Source organism: Oncorhynchus masou, chromosome 13, assembly GCF_036934945.1.
Source record: "Oncorhynchus masou masou isolate Uvic2021 chromosome 13, UVic_Omas_1.1, whole genome shotgun sequence".
Taxonomy (NCBI): domain Eukaryota; kingdom Metazoa; phylum Chordata; class Actinopteri; order Salmoniformes; family Salmonidae; genus Oncorhynchus; species Oncorhynchus masou.
The window spans coordinates 78,109,143-78,123,594 of record NC_088224.1 but is presented as its reverse complement, the minus strand read 5'-3'; the positions used below and the strand labels follow the sequence as shown (position 1 = coordinate 78,123,594).

The 14,452-nt window shown below is 50.0% G+C and overlaps 1 protein-coding gene across 3 annotated transcripts in view; it reads right to left on the bottom strand.

Moving 5' to 3' along the window:
• The window catches only part of LOC135553105 (solute carrier family 25 member 36-A-like), a 34,062-nt gene extending 20,248 nt beyond the window's left edge, over positions 1-13,814 (bottom strand). For all 3 annotated transcript variants that reach the window (XR_010457553.1, XM_064985205.1, XM_064985207.1), the window contains exon 1: positions 13,388-13,814. Coding sequence is in view for 2 of the 3 variants with exons in the window: in XM_064985205.1 (XP_064841277.1) it covers positions 13,388-13,428 (41 nt within the window). In the remaining variant the exon portion in view is untranslated. The remainder of the gene's footprint in view (positions 1-13,387) is intronic.
• Between the last annotated feature and the right edge of the window lie 638 nt (positions 13,815-14,452).

The following is a 14,452-nucleotide window of genomic DNA, read 5'->3' as shown; positions in this document are numbered from 1 at the left end:
ATGGGAGGGTGCAGTGCTAAACTCTCTTCCAATAGTCCTATGTCAAGCTACTGATGTTATTTTGAAAGAAAAGGAGAACATGTCTAGGCCTTTTTCACAATGTCTGCCATGCGTAATGAAACAAACTTGTGTTTTTATTATGGTGTCAATAAAAAGATAGAAAACGATTGAGACGCAACCGAATGTTACGGCGACCCGCATGACACAGTTACAGGGGAAGGGGCTCGCCGGTTAAACTCAAAGATTTACGATGGAGTTGAGCAGTGACTAGTGTGGACTGACTGGAGTTCCCGATATCACATTACGTTCATATTAAAAACTACAGATTTCAGCACCCAAAGAATAGCCGGCATTTACACATGACATTGTCTCTCCCTCTCCCTCGACCGACCTCCCTCTCGAGCTCTCTCCCGACCTCTCTCTCTCCCTCCCTCCCTCTCTCTCGACCTCTCTCTCTCTCGACCTCTCTCTCTCTCTCGACCTCTCTCTCTCTCTCGACCTCTCTCTCTCTCTCGACCTCTCTCTCTCTCGACCTCTCTCAATTTCAATTCAATTCAATTCAAGGGGCTTTACTGGCATGGGAAACATGTGTTAACATCGCCAAAGCAAGTAAGGTATATAATATATAAAGTGAAATAAACAATAAAAATTAACAGTAGACATCACACATACAGAAGTTTCAAAACAATAAAGACATTACAAATGTCATATTATATATATATACAGTGTTTTTACAATGTGCAAATGGTAAATAAGCATAGATATGTGTTGTATTTACAATGGTCGACCTCTCTCTCTCTCGACCTCTCTCTCTCGTGTTCTTCACTGGTTGCCCTTTTCTCGTGGCGAACAGGTCACACCTCTCTCTCTCGACCCCTCTCTCTCGACCCTCTCTCTCTCTCTCTCTCTCGACCCTCTCTCTCTCTCTCTCTCTCGACCTCTCTCGACTCTCTCTCGACCCCCTCTCTCTCTCTCTCTCGGCCTCTCTCTCTCGACCTCTCTCTCGACCCCTCTCTCTTGCTGCTCTGATGGCACACCTCTCTCTCTCGACTGTGGAATTTCACCCCTCTAGATCTCTCTCAGACCCCCCTCTCTCTCGACCCCTCGCTCTCTCTCTCGCCTCTCTCTCTCTCTCGACCCCTCTCTCTCTCTCTCCGACCCCTCTCTCTCTCTCGACCCCTCTCTCTCTCTCTCTCTCTCTCGACCCCCTCTCTCTCTCGGACCCTCTCGACCCCTCTCTCTCTCGACCCCTCTCTCTCTCTCGACCCCTCTCTCTCTCTCTCTCGACCCCTCTCTCTCTCTCGACCCCTCTCTCTCTCTCTCGACCCCTCTCTCTCTCTCTCGACCCCCTCTCTCTCTCTCTCGACCCCTCTCTCTCTCTCTCGGCCCTCTCTCTCGGCCCCTCTCTCTCGACCCCTCTCTCTCTCTCTCTCTCTCGACCCCTCCTCTCTCTCTCTCTCTCTCTCGACCCTCTCTCTCTCTCGGACCCTCTCTCTCTCTCTCGACCTCTCTCTCTCTCGACCCCCTCCTCTCTCTCTCGACCTCTCTCTCGACCCCTCTCTCTCTCTCTCGACCCTCTCTCGACCCTCTCTCTCTCTCTCTCGACCCTCTCTCTCTCGACCCCTCTCGACCTCTCTCTCTCTCGACCCTCTCTCCCTCTCTCTCTCTCTCGACCTCTCTCTCTCTCTCTCTCTCTCTCTCTCGACCCTCTCTCTCGACCTCTCTCTCTCTCGATCTCTCTCTCTCTCGACCTCTCTCTCTCTCTCTCTCGACCTCTCTCTCTCCTCTCTCTCTCTCGACCCCTCTCTCTCTCTCTCGACCCTCTCTCTCTCTCTCTCTCTCGACCTCCTCTCTCTCTCTCTCTCGACCCTCTCTCTCTCTCTCTCTCTCTCTCGACCCTCTCCTCTCTCTCTCTCTCTCTCGACCTCTCTCTCTCTCGACCCCTCTCTCGACCCCTCTCTCTCTCTCGACCCCTCTCTCTCTCTCTCTCGACCCCCTCTCTCTCTCGACTCTCTCTCTCTCGGCCCTCTCTCTCTCGACCCCTCTCTCTCTCTCTCTCTCTCTCGACCCCTCTCTCTCTCTCTCTCTCTCTCGACCCCTCTCTCTCTCTCTCTCTCTCTCTCGACCCCTCTCTCTCTCTCTCGACCCCCCTCTCTCTCTCGACCCCTCTCTCTCGACCCCTCTCTCTCGACCCTCTCTCTCTCTCGACCCCTCTCTCTCTCTCGACCCCTCTCTCTCTCTCGACCCCTCTCTCTCTCTCTCTCTCTCTCGACCTCTCTCTCTCTCTCGACCCCTCTCTCTCTCTCTCTCTCGACTCTCGCCCCTCTCTCTCTCTCTCGACCTCTCTCTCTCGACCCCCTCTCTCTCTCTCGACCCTCTCTCTCGACCCCCTCTCTCTCTCTCTCGACCCTCTCTCTCTCTCTCGACTCTCTCTCTCGACCCTCTCTCTCGACCCCTCTCTCTCTCTCTCGACCCTCTCTCTCGACTCTCTCGACCCTCTCTCTCTCGACTCTCTCTCTCTCTCTCTCTCGACCCCTCTCTCTCTCGACCCCTCTCGACCTCTCTCTCTCTCTCGACCCCTCTCTCTCTCTCTCTCGACCCCTCTCCCTCTCTCTCGACTCTCTCTCTCGACTCTCTCTCGACTCTCTCTCGACCTCTCTCTCGACCCCCTCTCTCTCTCGACCCCTCTCTCTCGACCTCTCTCTCCTCTCTCTCTCTCTCGACCCCCTCTCTCTCTCGGCCCCTCTCTCTCTCTCGACCCCCTCGACCTCTCTCGACCTCTCTCTCTCTCTCTCGACCCCCTCTCTCTCTCTCTCTCTCTCTCCCCTCTCTCTCTCTCTCGACCCCTCTCTCTCTCGACCCCTCTCTCTCTCTCTCGCCCCTCTCTCTCTCTCTCTCTCTCTCTCTCGACCCTCTCTCTCTCTCTCGACCCCCTCTCTCTCTCTCTCGACCCCTCTCTCTCTCTCGACCCCTCTCTCTCTCGACCCCTCTCTCTCGACTCTCTCTCTCGACCCCCTCTCTCTCTCTCGGCCCCTCTCTCTCTCGACCCCTCTCTCTCTCTCTCGGCCCCCTCTCTCTCTCTCTCGACCCCTCTCTCTCTCTCTCGACCTCCTCTCTCTCTCTCTCGACCCCCTCTCTCTCGACCCCTCTCTCCTCTCTCGGCCTCTCTCGACCTCTCTCTCTCTCGACCCCTCTCTCTCTCTCTCGACCCTCTCTCTCTCTCTCTCTCTCGACCCTCTCTCTCTCGACCTCTCTCTCTCTCGACCTCTCTCTCTCTCTCTCTCTCTCTCTCGACCTCTCTCTCTCTCTCTCTCTCTCGACCCCTCTCTCTCTCTCTCTCGACCCTCTCTCTCTCTCTCTCTCGACCTCTCTCTCTCTCGACCTCGACCCCCTCTCTCTCTCTCTCGACCTCTCTCTCGACCCCTCTCTCTCTCTCTCTCTCTCTCGACCTCTCTCTCTCTCGACCCCTCTCTCTCTCTCGACCCTCTCTCTCTCGACCTCTCTCTCTCTCTCTCTCTCTCTCTCTCTCGACCCCTCTCTCTCTCTCTCTCTCGACCCCTCTCTCTCTCGACCCTCTCTCTCTCTCTCTCTCGCCCCTCTCTCTCTCTCTCGACCCCTCTCTCTCTCTCGACCTCTCTCTCTCGACCCTCTCTCTCTCTCTCTCGACCCCCCCTCTCTCTCGGCCCCTCTCTCGACCCCTCTCGACCTCTCTCTCCCTCTCTCTCTCGACCCCCTCTCTCTCTCGACCCCTCTCTCTCTCGACCCTCTCTCTCTCTCTCGACCTCTCTCTCTCTCGACCTCTCTCTCCTCTCTCGACCCCCTCTCCTCTCTCTCTCGGCCCTCTCTCTCTCTCGACCTCTCTCTCTCTCTCGACTCTCTCTCTCTCTCGACCCCTCCTCTCTCTCTCGACCCCTCTCTCTCGACCCTCTCTCTCTCGACCCCCTCTCTCTCTCGCCCCTCTCTCTCTCTCTCGACCCCTCTCTCTCTCTCTCTCTCTCGACCCTCTCTCTCTCGACCCTCTCTCTCTCGACCTCTCTCTCTCGACCCCTCTCTCGACCCTCTCTCTCTCGCCCCCTCTCTCTCTCTCGACCCCTCTCTCTCTCTCCCCTCTCTCTCTCTCTCTCTCTCTCTCTCTCGCCCCTCTCTCTCTCTCTCTCTCTCCCCCTCCTCTCTCTCTCTCTCTCTCGACCTCTCTCTCTCTCTCTCGACCTCTCTCTCTCTCGACCTCTCTCTCTCTCTCTCTCGACCCTCTCTCTCTCGACCTCTCTCTCGACCCTCTCTCTCTCGACCCCCTCTCTCTCTCGACCTCTCTCTCTCGACCCTCTCTCTCGACCCCCTCTCTCTCTCTCTCTCTCTCTCGACTCTCTCTCTCGACCCTCTCTCTCTCTCTCTCGACCCTCTCTCTCTCTCTCTCGACCCCTCTCTCTCTCTCTCTCTCTCTCTCTCTCGACCTCTCTCTCTCTCTCGACCCTCTCTCTCTCTCTCTCTCGACCCCTCTCTCTCTCTCTCTCGACCCCTCTCTCTCTCTCTCGACCCCTCTCTCTCTCTCTCTCTCGACCCCTCTCTCTCTCTCGACCCCTCTCTCTCTCTCTCTCTCTCTCTCTCTCTCGACCCCTCTCTCGACCCCTCTCTCTCTCGACCCCCTCTCTCTCGCCCTCTCTCTCTCTCTCGGCCCCCCTCTCTCTCTCTCTCTCTCGACCCCCCTCTCTCTCTCTCTCGACCCCTCTCTCTCTCGACCCCCCTCTCTCTCGACCCCCTCTCTCTCTCGACTCTCTCTCTCTCTCTCTCTCGACCCCTCTCTCTCTCTCTCTCTCCCCTCTCTCTCTCGGCCCCTCTCTCTCTCTCTCTCTCTCTCGACTCTCTCTCTCTCTCGACCCCTCTCTCTCTCGACTCTCTCTCGACCCTCTCTCTCTCTCTCGACCCCCTCTCTCTCTCTCTCTCGACTCTCTCTCTCTCGACCCCTCTCTCTCTCTCTCTCCTCTCTCGACCCCTCTCTCTCTCGACCTCTCTCTCGACCCCCTCTCTCTCTCTCGACCCCTCTCTCTCTCGACCCCCTCTCTCTCTCTCTCTCTCTCTCGACCCTCTCTCTCTCTCTCTCTCTCTCGACCTCTCTCTCTCTCTCTCGACCCCTCTCTCTCTCTCCTCTCTCTCTCTCGACCTCTCTCTCTCTCGACTCTCTCTCTCTCTCTCCCCTCTCTCTCTCTCTCTCGACTCTCTCTCTCTCTCTCGACCCCTCTCTCTCTCTCGACCCCCTCTCTCTCTCGACCCTCTCTCTCTCTCTCTCGACCCCCTCTCTCTCTCGACCTCTCTCGACCCTCTCTCTCTCGACCCCTCTCTCGACCTCTCTCTCGACCCTCTCTCTCTCGACCTCTCTCTCTCTCTCGACCCCTCTCTCTCTCTCGACTCTCTCTCTCCTCTCTCTCGACCCCTCTCTCTCTCGACCCCTCTCTCTCCCTCTCTCGACCTCTCTCTCTCGACCCCTCTCTCTCTCTCTCGACCCTCTCTCTCTCTCGACCCCCTCTCTCTCTCTCGACCCCTCTCTCTCGACCTCTCTCTCGACTCTCTCTCTCTCCCTCTCTCTCTCGACCCCTCTCTCTCGACCCCTCTCTCTCTCGACCCTCGCCGACCCCTCTCTCTCTCTCGACCTCTCTCTCTCTCGACCCCTCTCTCTCGACCCCTCTCTCTCGACCTCTCTCTCTCGACCTCTCTCTCTCGACCTCTCTCTCTCTCTCTCTCGACCCCTCTCTCTCTCTCTCTCGGCCCCCCTCTCTCTCTCTCGACCCCCTCTCTCTCTCTCTCTCTCGACCTCTCTCTCGACCCCTCTCTCTCTCTCGACCCCCCTCTCTCTCTCTCTCTCGACCCCCTCTCTCTCGACCTCTCTCTCTCGCCCCCTCTCTCTCTCTCTCTCTCTCTCCCTCTCTCTCTCTCTCTCTCTCGCACCCTCTCTCTCTCTCTCTCTCTCGCCTCTCTCTCTCTCGACCCTCTCTCTCTCTCTCTCTCTCGACCCTCTCTCTCGACCTCTCTCTCTCTCGACCCCTCTCTCTCTCTCTCTCGACCTCTCTCCTCTCTCTCTCTCGACCCCTCTCTCTCTCTCGACCCCTCTCTCTCTCTCGACCCCTCTCTCTCTCGACCCCTCTCTCTCGACCCCTCTCTCTCTCTCGACCCCTCTCTCTCTCTCTCGACCCCTCTCTCTCTCTCGACCCCCTCTCTCTCTCTCTCTCTCGACCCCCTCTCTCTCTCTCGACCCTCTCTCTCTCGGCCCCTCTCTCTCTCTCTCTCTCGGCCCCTCTCTCTCGCCCCTCTCTCTCTCTCTCGACCCCTCTCTCTCGACCCTCTCTCTCTCTCTCTCGACCCCTCTCGACCTCTCTCTCTCGACCCTCTCTCTCTCGACCTCTCTCTCTCTCTCGACCCCCCTCTCTCTCTCTCGACCTCGACCTCTCTCTCGACCCCTCTCTCTCGACCTCTCTCTCTCTCGACCCCCTCTCTCTCTATCTCTCTCTCTCTCTCTCGACCTCTCTCTCTCTCTCTCGACCCCTCTCTCTCTCTCTCTCGACCCTCTCTCTCTCTCTCTCGACCTCTCTCTCTCTCTCTCTCGACCTCTCTCTCTCGACCTCTCTCTCTCTCGACCTCTCTCTCTCTCGACCTCTCTCTCTCTCGACCCTCTCTCGACCTCTCTCTCTCTCGACCTCTCTCGACCTCTCTCGACCTCTCTCTCTCTCTCTCTCTCTCTCTCTCGACCTCTCTCTCTCGACCTCTCTCTCTCTCGACCTCTCTCTCTCTCGACCCTCTCTCTCTCTCGACCCCTCTCTCTCGACCTCTCTCTCTCTCTCTCTCTCTCGACCTCTCTCTCTCTCGACCTCTCTCTCTCTCGACCTCTCTCTCTCTCTCGACCTCTCTCTCTCTCGACCTCTCTCTCTCTCGACCTCTCTCTCTCGACCCCTCTCTCTCGACCCCTCCTCTCTCTCTCGACCTCTCTCTCGACCCTCTCTCTCTCTCGACCCTCTCTCTCTCTCTCTCTCGACCTCTCTCTCTCTCTCTCTCTCTCGCCCCCTCTCTCTCGACCCCCCTCTCTCGACCTCTCTCTCTCCTCTCCTCTCTCTCTCTCTCGACCCTCTCTCTCTCCCTCTCTCTCTCGACCCCTCTCTCGACTCTCTCGACTCTCTCTCTCGACCCCCTCTCTCTCGACCTCTCTCTCTCTCTCCTCTCTCTCGACCCTCTCTCTCGACCTCTCTCTCGACCCCTCTCTCTCTCGACCCCTCTCTCTCGACCCTCTCTCGACCCTCTCTCTCGACCCCTCTCTCTCTCGCCCCTCTCTCTCCCCTCTCTCTCTCTCGACCTCTCTCTCCCTCTCTCTCTCTCTCTCTCTCTCCTCTCTCTCGACCTCTCTCTCTCGACCTCTCTCTCTCTCTCTCTCTCTCGACCTCTCTCTCTCTCTCTCTCTCTCTCTCTCGACCTCTCTCTCTCTCGACCTCTCTCTCTCTCGACCTCTCTCTCTCGACCCCTCTCTCTCTCTCTCTCTCGACCCTCTCTCTCTCGACCTCTCGACCCCTCTCTCTCTCTCGACCTCTCTCTCTCTCTCTCTCTCGACCCTCTCTCTCTCGACCTCTCTCTCTCTCGACCTCTCTCTCGACCCTCTCTCTCTCTCTCGACCTCTCTCTCTCTCTCGACCTCTCTCTCTCTCTCGACCTCTCCCTCTCTCTCTCTCGCCTCTCGACCTCTCTCTCTCTCTCTCGACCTCTCTCTCTCTCTCCACCTCTCTCTCTCTCTCGACCTCTCTCTCTCTCGACCTCTCTCTCGACCTCTCTCTCGACCTCTCTCTCTCTCTCGACCTCTCTCTCTCTCTCGACCTCTCTCTCTCTCTCGACCTCTCTCTCTCTCGACCTCTCTCTCTCTCGACCTCTCTCTCTCTCTCTCTCGACCGACCTCTCTCTCTCTCTCTCTCTCGACCTCTCTCTCTCGACCTGAGCCCTAGGACCATGCCTGAAGACTACCTGGCACGATGACTCTTTGCTGTCCCCAGTCCACCTGGCCATGCTGACCTGTTGCACCCTCGACAACCACTGTGATTATTATTATTTGACCATGTTGGTAATTTATGAACATTTGAACATCTTGGCCATGTTCTGTTATAATCTCTACCCGGCACAGCCAGAAGATGACTGGCCACCCCTCATAGCCCGGTTCCTCTCTAGGTTTCTTCCTAGGTTTTGGCCTTTCTAGGGAGTTTTTCCTAGCCACCGTGCTTCTGCACCTACATTGCTTGCTGTTTGGGGTTTTAGGCTGGGTTTCTGTACAGCACTTTGAGATATCAGCTGATGTAAGAAGGGCTATATAAATACATTAGATTTATTGGTGTCAAGTCACCCTCATACAGTAGGGGTCTTCCAATACTCCCTGACATATTTCACAATTGGTAGTCTGAGCTGAAATTGGCCATGTGCATACTTCCGGCGACGATGTGGTGAGGAGCAGCAGCTAACTAAAGAGGGTGTGTAGCTCCAACCTGATTTGAACTAATTATTCAACATCTAGTTACACATTTTGTTTACTAATTGTCCAAAATATCGGTTACATGGGGAAACAAAAGTGGTCTACCTGCAGCTACTGCTAGCAAGGAAAATGGTGGAGAAGAACAGCCTGTTCTAGAGGAGATACGCAAAATGAACAAAAATCTCAGAGAAAATTGCAAAAATGGGTGAAGATTTGGCTGAAATAAAACATACAGCGGACACACTCGACAACCAAGTTAAACACCAAAGAAAGGATATCAACATTGGAGGACAAGAACACACACCTAAACCACACTGTTGAAAAAATGGAGACTGTGCACAAAAAAACTTGAAGAATGACTTCAATACCAGGGAAATCTGAGAAAGTTGGAAAAATGCACTTCAGAGCAGAGTGGTTCCCGAAATCTACATAAATACGGTGGATTGTGTGAAAGACATTTTACGCAATCTATTTGAAGACACACAGGAGGATGTCAACAACATGACCATTGAGAGAACACATCGGACACTGACCAGCCCCACGTAACCCCCGGTCTATCCTGGGGAAATTCTTACTATACACCGACAGGGAGAAGTTCCAGCTCAAAGAAAAATAACTCAGGACTTTTCGCTGCAAAGGGACAAAAGGTGGAGTTTTTCCCTGACTTTTCCAAGGACAAGAGAAATGCGTTCACGGAGGTAAGACGTATGTGCATGAAAAGGGGACTAAAATACTCCTTGCAATACCCTGCCGTGTTCTGGGTTACTGTGAGAGGATCACTACGTCGTTCTTACAGACCCAAAGAAGGGTGTTGCGGACGTCAATGAGGCTGAACAATCTGAGTAGCGTGGTAGGCTATGGAAGATCCACATGATGGGGGGTTCATCAGGGATGGACTACCATTTCTCTCTAAACTGATAGAACTTCCTATGTTGTAAGCAGTCTCACGGAGTGTTTATGCTGTGAATGTTGCCTACAATGTATCTTTCTGGTTAACAGTTGATATCATTATAGTACTAGATTGCGCAGGATTATAGATTTACGGTCATAGTAGGGATAAACATATATATTCTTTTAACTTTTCACTCTTATCATAACAGCAATAGTTGGTCAATATAGGTGTGTTTGTGCCATGCATGATGGGCACAACCCAAAGTGTACGTTTATTTTATCATTATTATGACCTATACAAGTCTCGCTTCAGTGTTTATTCTCTGCTTACATTGCTACCTTATGGAATTAGACAGTTCATGAGAATGGTAATATCTTCTCTTTGTGAGTATAATGATCAGCCTGTCTTTAGGTTCAATGTTTTTTCTGACATGTCATCGCTGTCGTTCCAAAATGGATATGGTCATAAAACGTTCTTATTCTCGTTGGAGCGTCAGTGCTAGGAAGACCTCGGGACACTTCACACGAGTGAAGGCCTGGTTTAGGGGGAGGGGGATTTTTCAAAGAAAAAGTTGTATCTTGTGGATTTGGGATATGTTTATGACATTTGCTCAATGGGAAGTTTAGTGTTCTATGTGGGGTGCACTAACAGTCGCTCACTTTCTTTGATTCTATAAGCATCGATTTAAAATATTCTAACAGTCGTCACATTTTGGTAGTAGTATATTTACATTATAAATCAGAATTTTAAAATCAGGCCCCTGGTGCATTTTTGGTTAAATTCAGAACTGTTGTAACCAGGACCTACAAAACTCAAGAAGCAATTAAAACACTGTAAGGATGATGGTCTTTATGATATATGTAGACTGATCAATCCAACCACTTGTGATTACACATTATTTTCTAATAGGCACACTGTTTATTCATGCATCGACTATTTTCTGATCTCACACGATAACTATGACAGATCACGCTCCCATTGATCTGACTGTTGGAATAGGAGAAGATACATTTTTTAATGTTGGTGAATGAACACCAGCCTCTTACATGCCAAGGTGTTTTGTGAATTCCTTTGTGCCAGAACACACTACAAAACAGGCACATGTGCGAAACATGTGCAGGTCATTCACTAGGTCCCCCCGTGTGGTTCTGGGATTTTGCGATCATTTTGACCCCACGGGGTGAGATCTTGCCTATAGCCCCAGATCGAGGGAGATTATCAGTGGTCTTGTATGTCTTCCATTTCCTAATAATTGCTCCCACAGTTGATTTTTTTCAAACCAAGCTGCTTACCTATTGCAGATTCAGTCTTCCCAGCCTGGTGCAGGTCTACAATTTTGTTTCTGGTGTCCTTTGACAGCTCTTTGGTCTTGGCCATAGTGGATTTTGGAGTGTGACTGTTTGAGGTTGTGGACAGGTGTCTTTTATACTGATAACAAGTTCAAACAGGTGCCATTAATACAGGTAACGAGTGGAGGACAGAGGAGCCTCTTAAAGAAGGTCTGTGAGAGCCAGAAATCTTGCTTGTTTGTAGGTGACCAAATACTTAGTTTCCACCATAATTTGCAAATAAATTCATTAAAAATCCTAATGTGATTTTCTGGATTTTTTAAAATCATTATCTAAAATAGTTGAAGTGTACCCATGATGGAAATTATAGGCCTCATCTTTTTAAGTGGGATTACTTGCACAATTGGTGGCTGACTAAATAATTTTTTGCCCCACTGTATATATTGCCACCTTATAGGTGGATTTAATGGAACTTGTAAGGGTTTGAAGGCCGTATGGGAAAAAGACCTGGAGGTAATTTTAGAGAGGATGAATGAGAGATGCCTGGTTCAAACTGATTCAATTTAAAGTGTTCAATAGGATTTACTGGACTCCTCTACAAGTTGCTCTAACCACAACCAAAAGAGTCACATTGAGACAGTGGAGGGAGAAGGACCCTCCCTCATATCAGGAATGGTCCATAGCCTTGGCAGAAACTGCTTCATATGAAAGATTGACAATTCATTTTATAAATCAACTCAATATTTGTATTGATATCTGGAGACATTTTCTCTCAGCGATAGATAGAGAAAACTATCTGTCAAGGCCTGATAGACTACAGACATACAGAGATGATTGGTAGTGGTAGGGATGTTAGTTTTGTTTTTCCTCTTTTTTATTGTATGTGTGGTGCCGGTCGGGATTTGGACACACCATTCAAATGAGTGTGCGGATGAGTCCAGGCTTTCAACTGGTACTGTATATTAACGTGTGGAGCGGCAGGGTAGCCTAGTGGTTAGAGCGTTGGACTAGTAACCGAAAGGTTGCAATTCTAAATACCTGAGCTGACAAGGTACAAAACTTGTCGTTCTGCCCCCGAACAGGCAGTTAGCCCACTGTTCCTAGGCAGTCATTGAAAATAAGAATTTGTTCTTAACTGACTTGCAGAGTTAAATAAAGGTCAAATAAAATAAATAAAAATGTCTGCCAATTTATTGCTCAGTGATAAATGTAATTCAATTGCATTGCTATATTGTGAAAACAAAAAACTATCAAAAATAATAATAATTGGCCATGTGCCTTTGTTTACAAGAATTAAGGAGCGCTCTTGCTCTGTATTGATCCATCTTGGCCTTTTTCCACGAGTCTGTGAGTAACACATGCAGGAATGCTTCTTGCCCTGCAGCCTCAAGCTTGAAATGCGCCTTCACACACAACAGCGTCCCAGCTGAAATGTGAGTCCTGAAATCTTCAACATAATCTTGAAAGCATCTCATCTGTTGTTTCACTCTATTGACCATACAGCCTGTGTATGTTGCGGTAATTTATAAATAAAAGCCTCATCTAGCCCTTGATCATGACTAAGTTCAAGTTCCATTACACATAAGTCATTGGAAGAAGGGTCTTCTGTATGTGGAAATTTTGTTAAGAGCCCGGGGCTTGGTCTGAACAATAACACACATCGTGTGCGGTACGGTTTTAGAAGCATACGGATCTTATCTTTCATATCAAAGATAAATACTTTTCTAAAAACAAAATGTTGAATTGATATGAAAGGAGAGGGATTTAAGTTTGTAGAACCGTATGGCAATTTAGAATCAATGTATGTTTAGGTGGAGTATTTGGTTGTTTTGGCTGCCAAAGCAAGTGTACCTCTGAAAATAACATATACCTTGGACCTTATGAGCACATCTTGGTCTAGTATTCATACTATCAGTCATGGCTCGCTTCAATGTGACACGGACAGTGTGGGCATCATGACTACTTACCATTACAACCTTGGGCTGTATAGGTTTAATTGGAGAAGAGTTCCCCATCGGCTGCGGTGGTTCAGGTAATGTATAGCTGGCCATGGCACGACCTTGGAGAACATTTGTTTTGGTTCTGACGCCGCATCTTGATCAGATGCCACTATGAGATATAATACTTATACCTCAGTGAGATAAAACGGATAGTTTACAGTTTACCAGAATATTAGACGTCCTCTTTTGAGCGTTAATGGTGCATTAGTTGCACGAGTAGCTAAATAATTTGATAGTAAGGGATGACAGGAAACGTTAAGATTAGCTAACGTTAGAATGTGAAATAAGGTCAAAACAATGGCATCCGAGCGCACGTGCTAAAACTAGTATATCAGCGTGGATTATGGCTAATAGTCTGACAATATATCAAGTTAGTATTTAGAGAATAGCAATACAAAAACTCGTGGCTATGTTGATTTGGGCGCAAAACTTCTACATAACGCCGCAAAATAAACGGTCCTATCAAAACCAGACAGGGTCAGTTATGACATTGAATTTAGCTAGCTAATATTAGCTAGTTAACAAGCTAGCAAAACATCTGTTACAGGCACATCATCAGGAAGGAGTCCAGACTAACAGCAACTAATAGATAACTAGCTAACTATACATATTTGATTTGTATTGTTTACTAGCTAGCTTCATCTTCCATTCCATTATGTTAAGTACTGTTACAGTGGACTGTATTACTAGCAAGCGATTAGCCATGATATACTCACCCTCCAGCAAACAGATGAACCAGGGTATCTCTCTGACTCATTCTGTCTCATATTCACAGGACCCGTACGCAGGGCACCACTTTGGGTTGGTAGGAGGGCTGACGACAAGGAATTTGTAACTTATTGATCACTAGTCCAATGCGCCGTGTTGTGGTAGAGGTGAGTTGCGAGCAAAAATGAGTATATGTAACGTTAGCTTCACAAGCTAATAGTTGCCCTCCCCCGATTAAAAACCTCGCGGTCTCGACAGTGACTTTGCGGCTGTTCTGAGTTAACAGGGATACTATTTTGCCATAGTGGATGTATTTTTCTAGTGAATAAATAAAAATCGTTGTGGTATACTTATACCCCGACACATGTTTCGCATGATTGTTACATTCCTCGCCGCCAAGCCGTGCCACACTGAACGCTACAGGGACATGACAGAATGGTTTTCATCGAAAGGGTAGACACAAAACAAAGGCTGTGATTGGTGGATGTGTAGAATGACGTCATTAAATCCCGCCCCGTCACCACTACTTTTTCACGTGATCAGACTTTGAATGGAAGCTTTGCAAGCTGGTGATACAGCAAGCTTAAATCAAATCGAATAATATTTTTATTGGTCGCGTACACATACAGTATTTTGCAGATGTTATCGCAGGTGCAGCGAAATGCTTATGTTTCTAGTTCCAAAAGTGCAGCATACCTAACATACAAAACAATACAAAGAAATCCAAAACATTGAAATAAAGATATTAAGAAATATCCGTATGAGCAATGTCAGAGTCTAGAATAAATATGTATTTGCAGTCTACTGCAGAGATAGCCTGCAAAGTAATGTCATACTTTCCAGGTCCATACCCAAACAGTTCGAACTACTAATTTTGAAAATTACTCTCTCCAGAAATAAGTCTCTCACTGTTGCCGCCTGCTACCGACCCCCCTCAGCTCCCAGCTGTGCCCTGGACACCATTTGTGAATTGATCGCCCCCCATCTAGCTTCAGAGTTTGTTCTTTTAGGTGACCTAAACTGGGATATGCTTAACACCCCGGCAGTCCTACAATCTAAGCTAGATGCCCTCA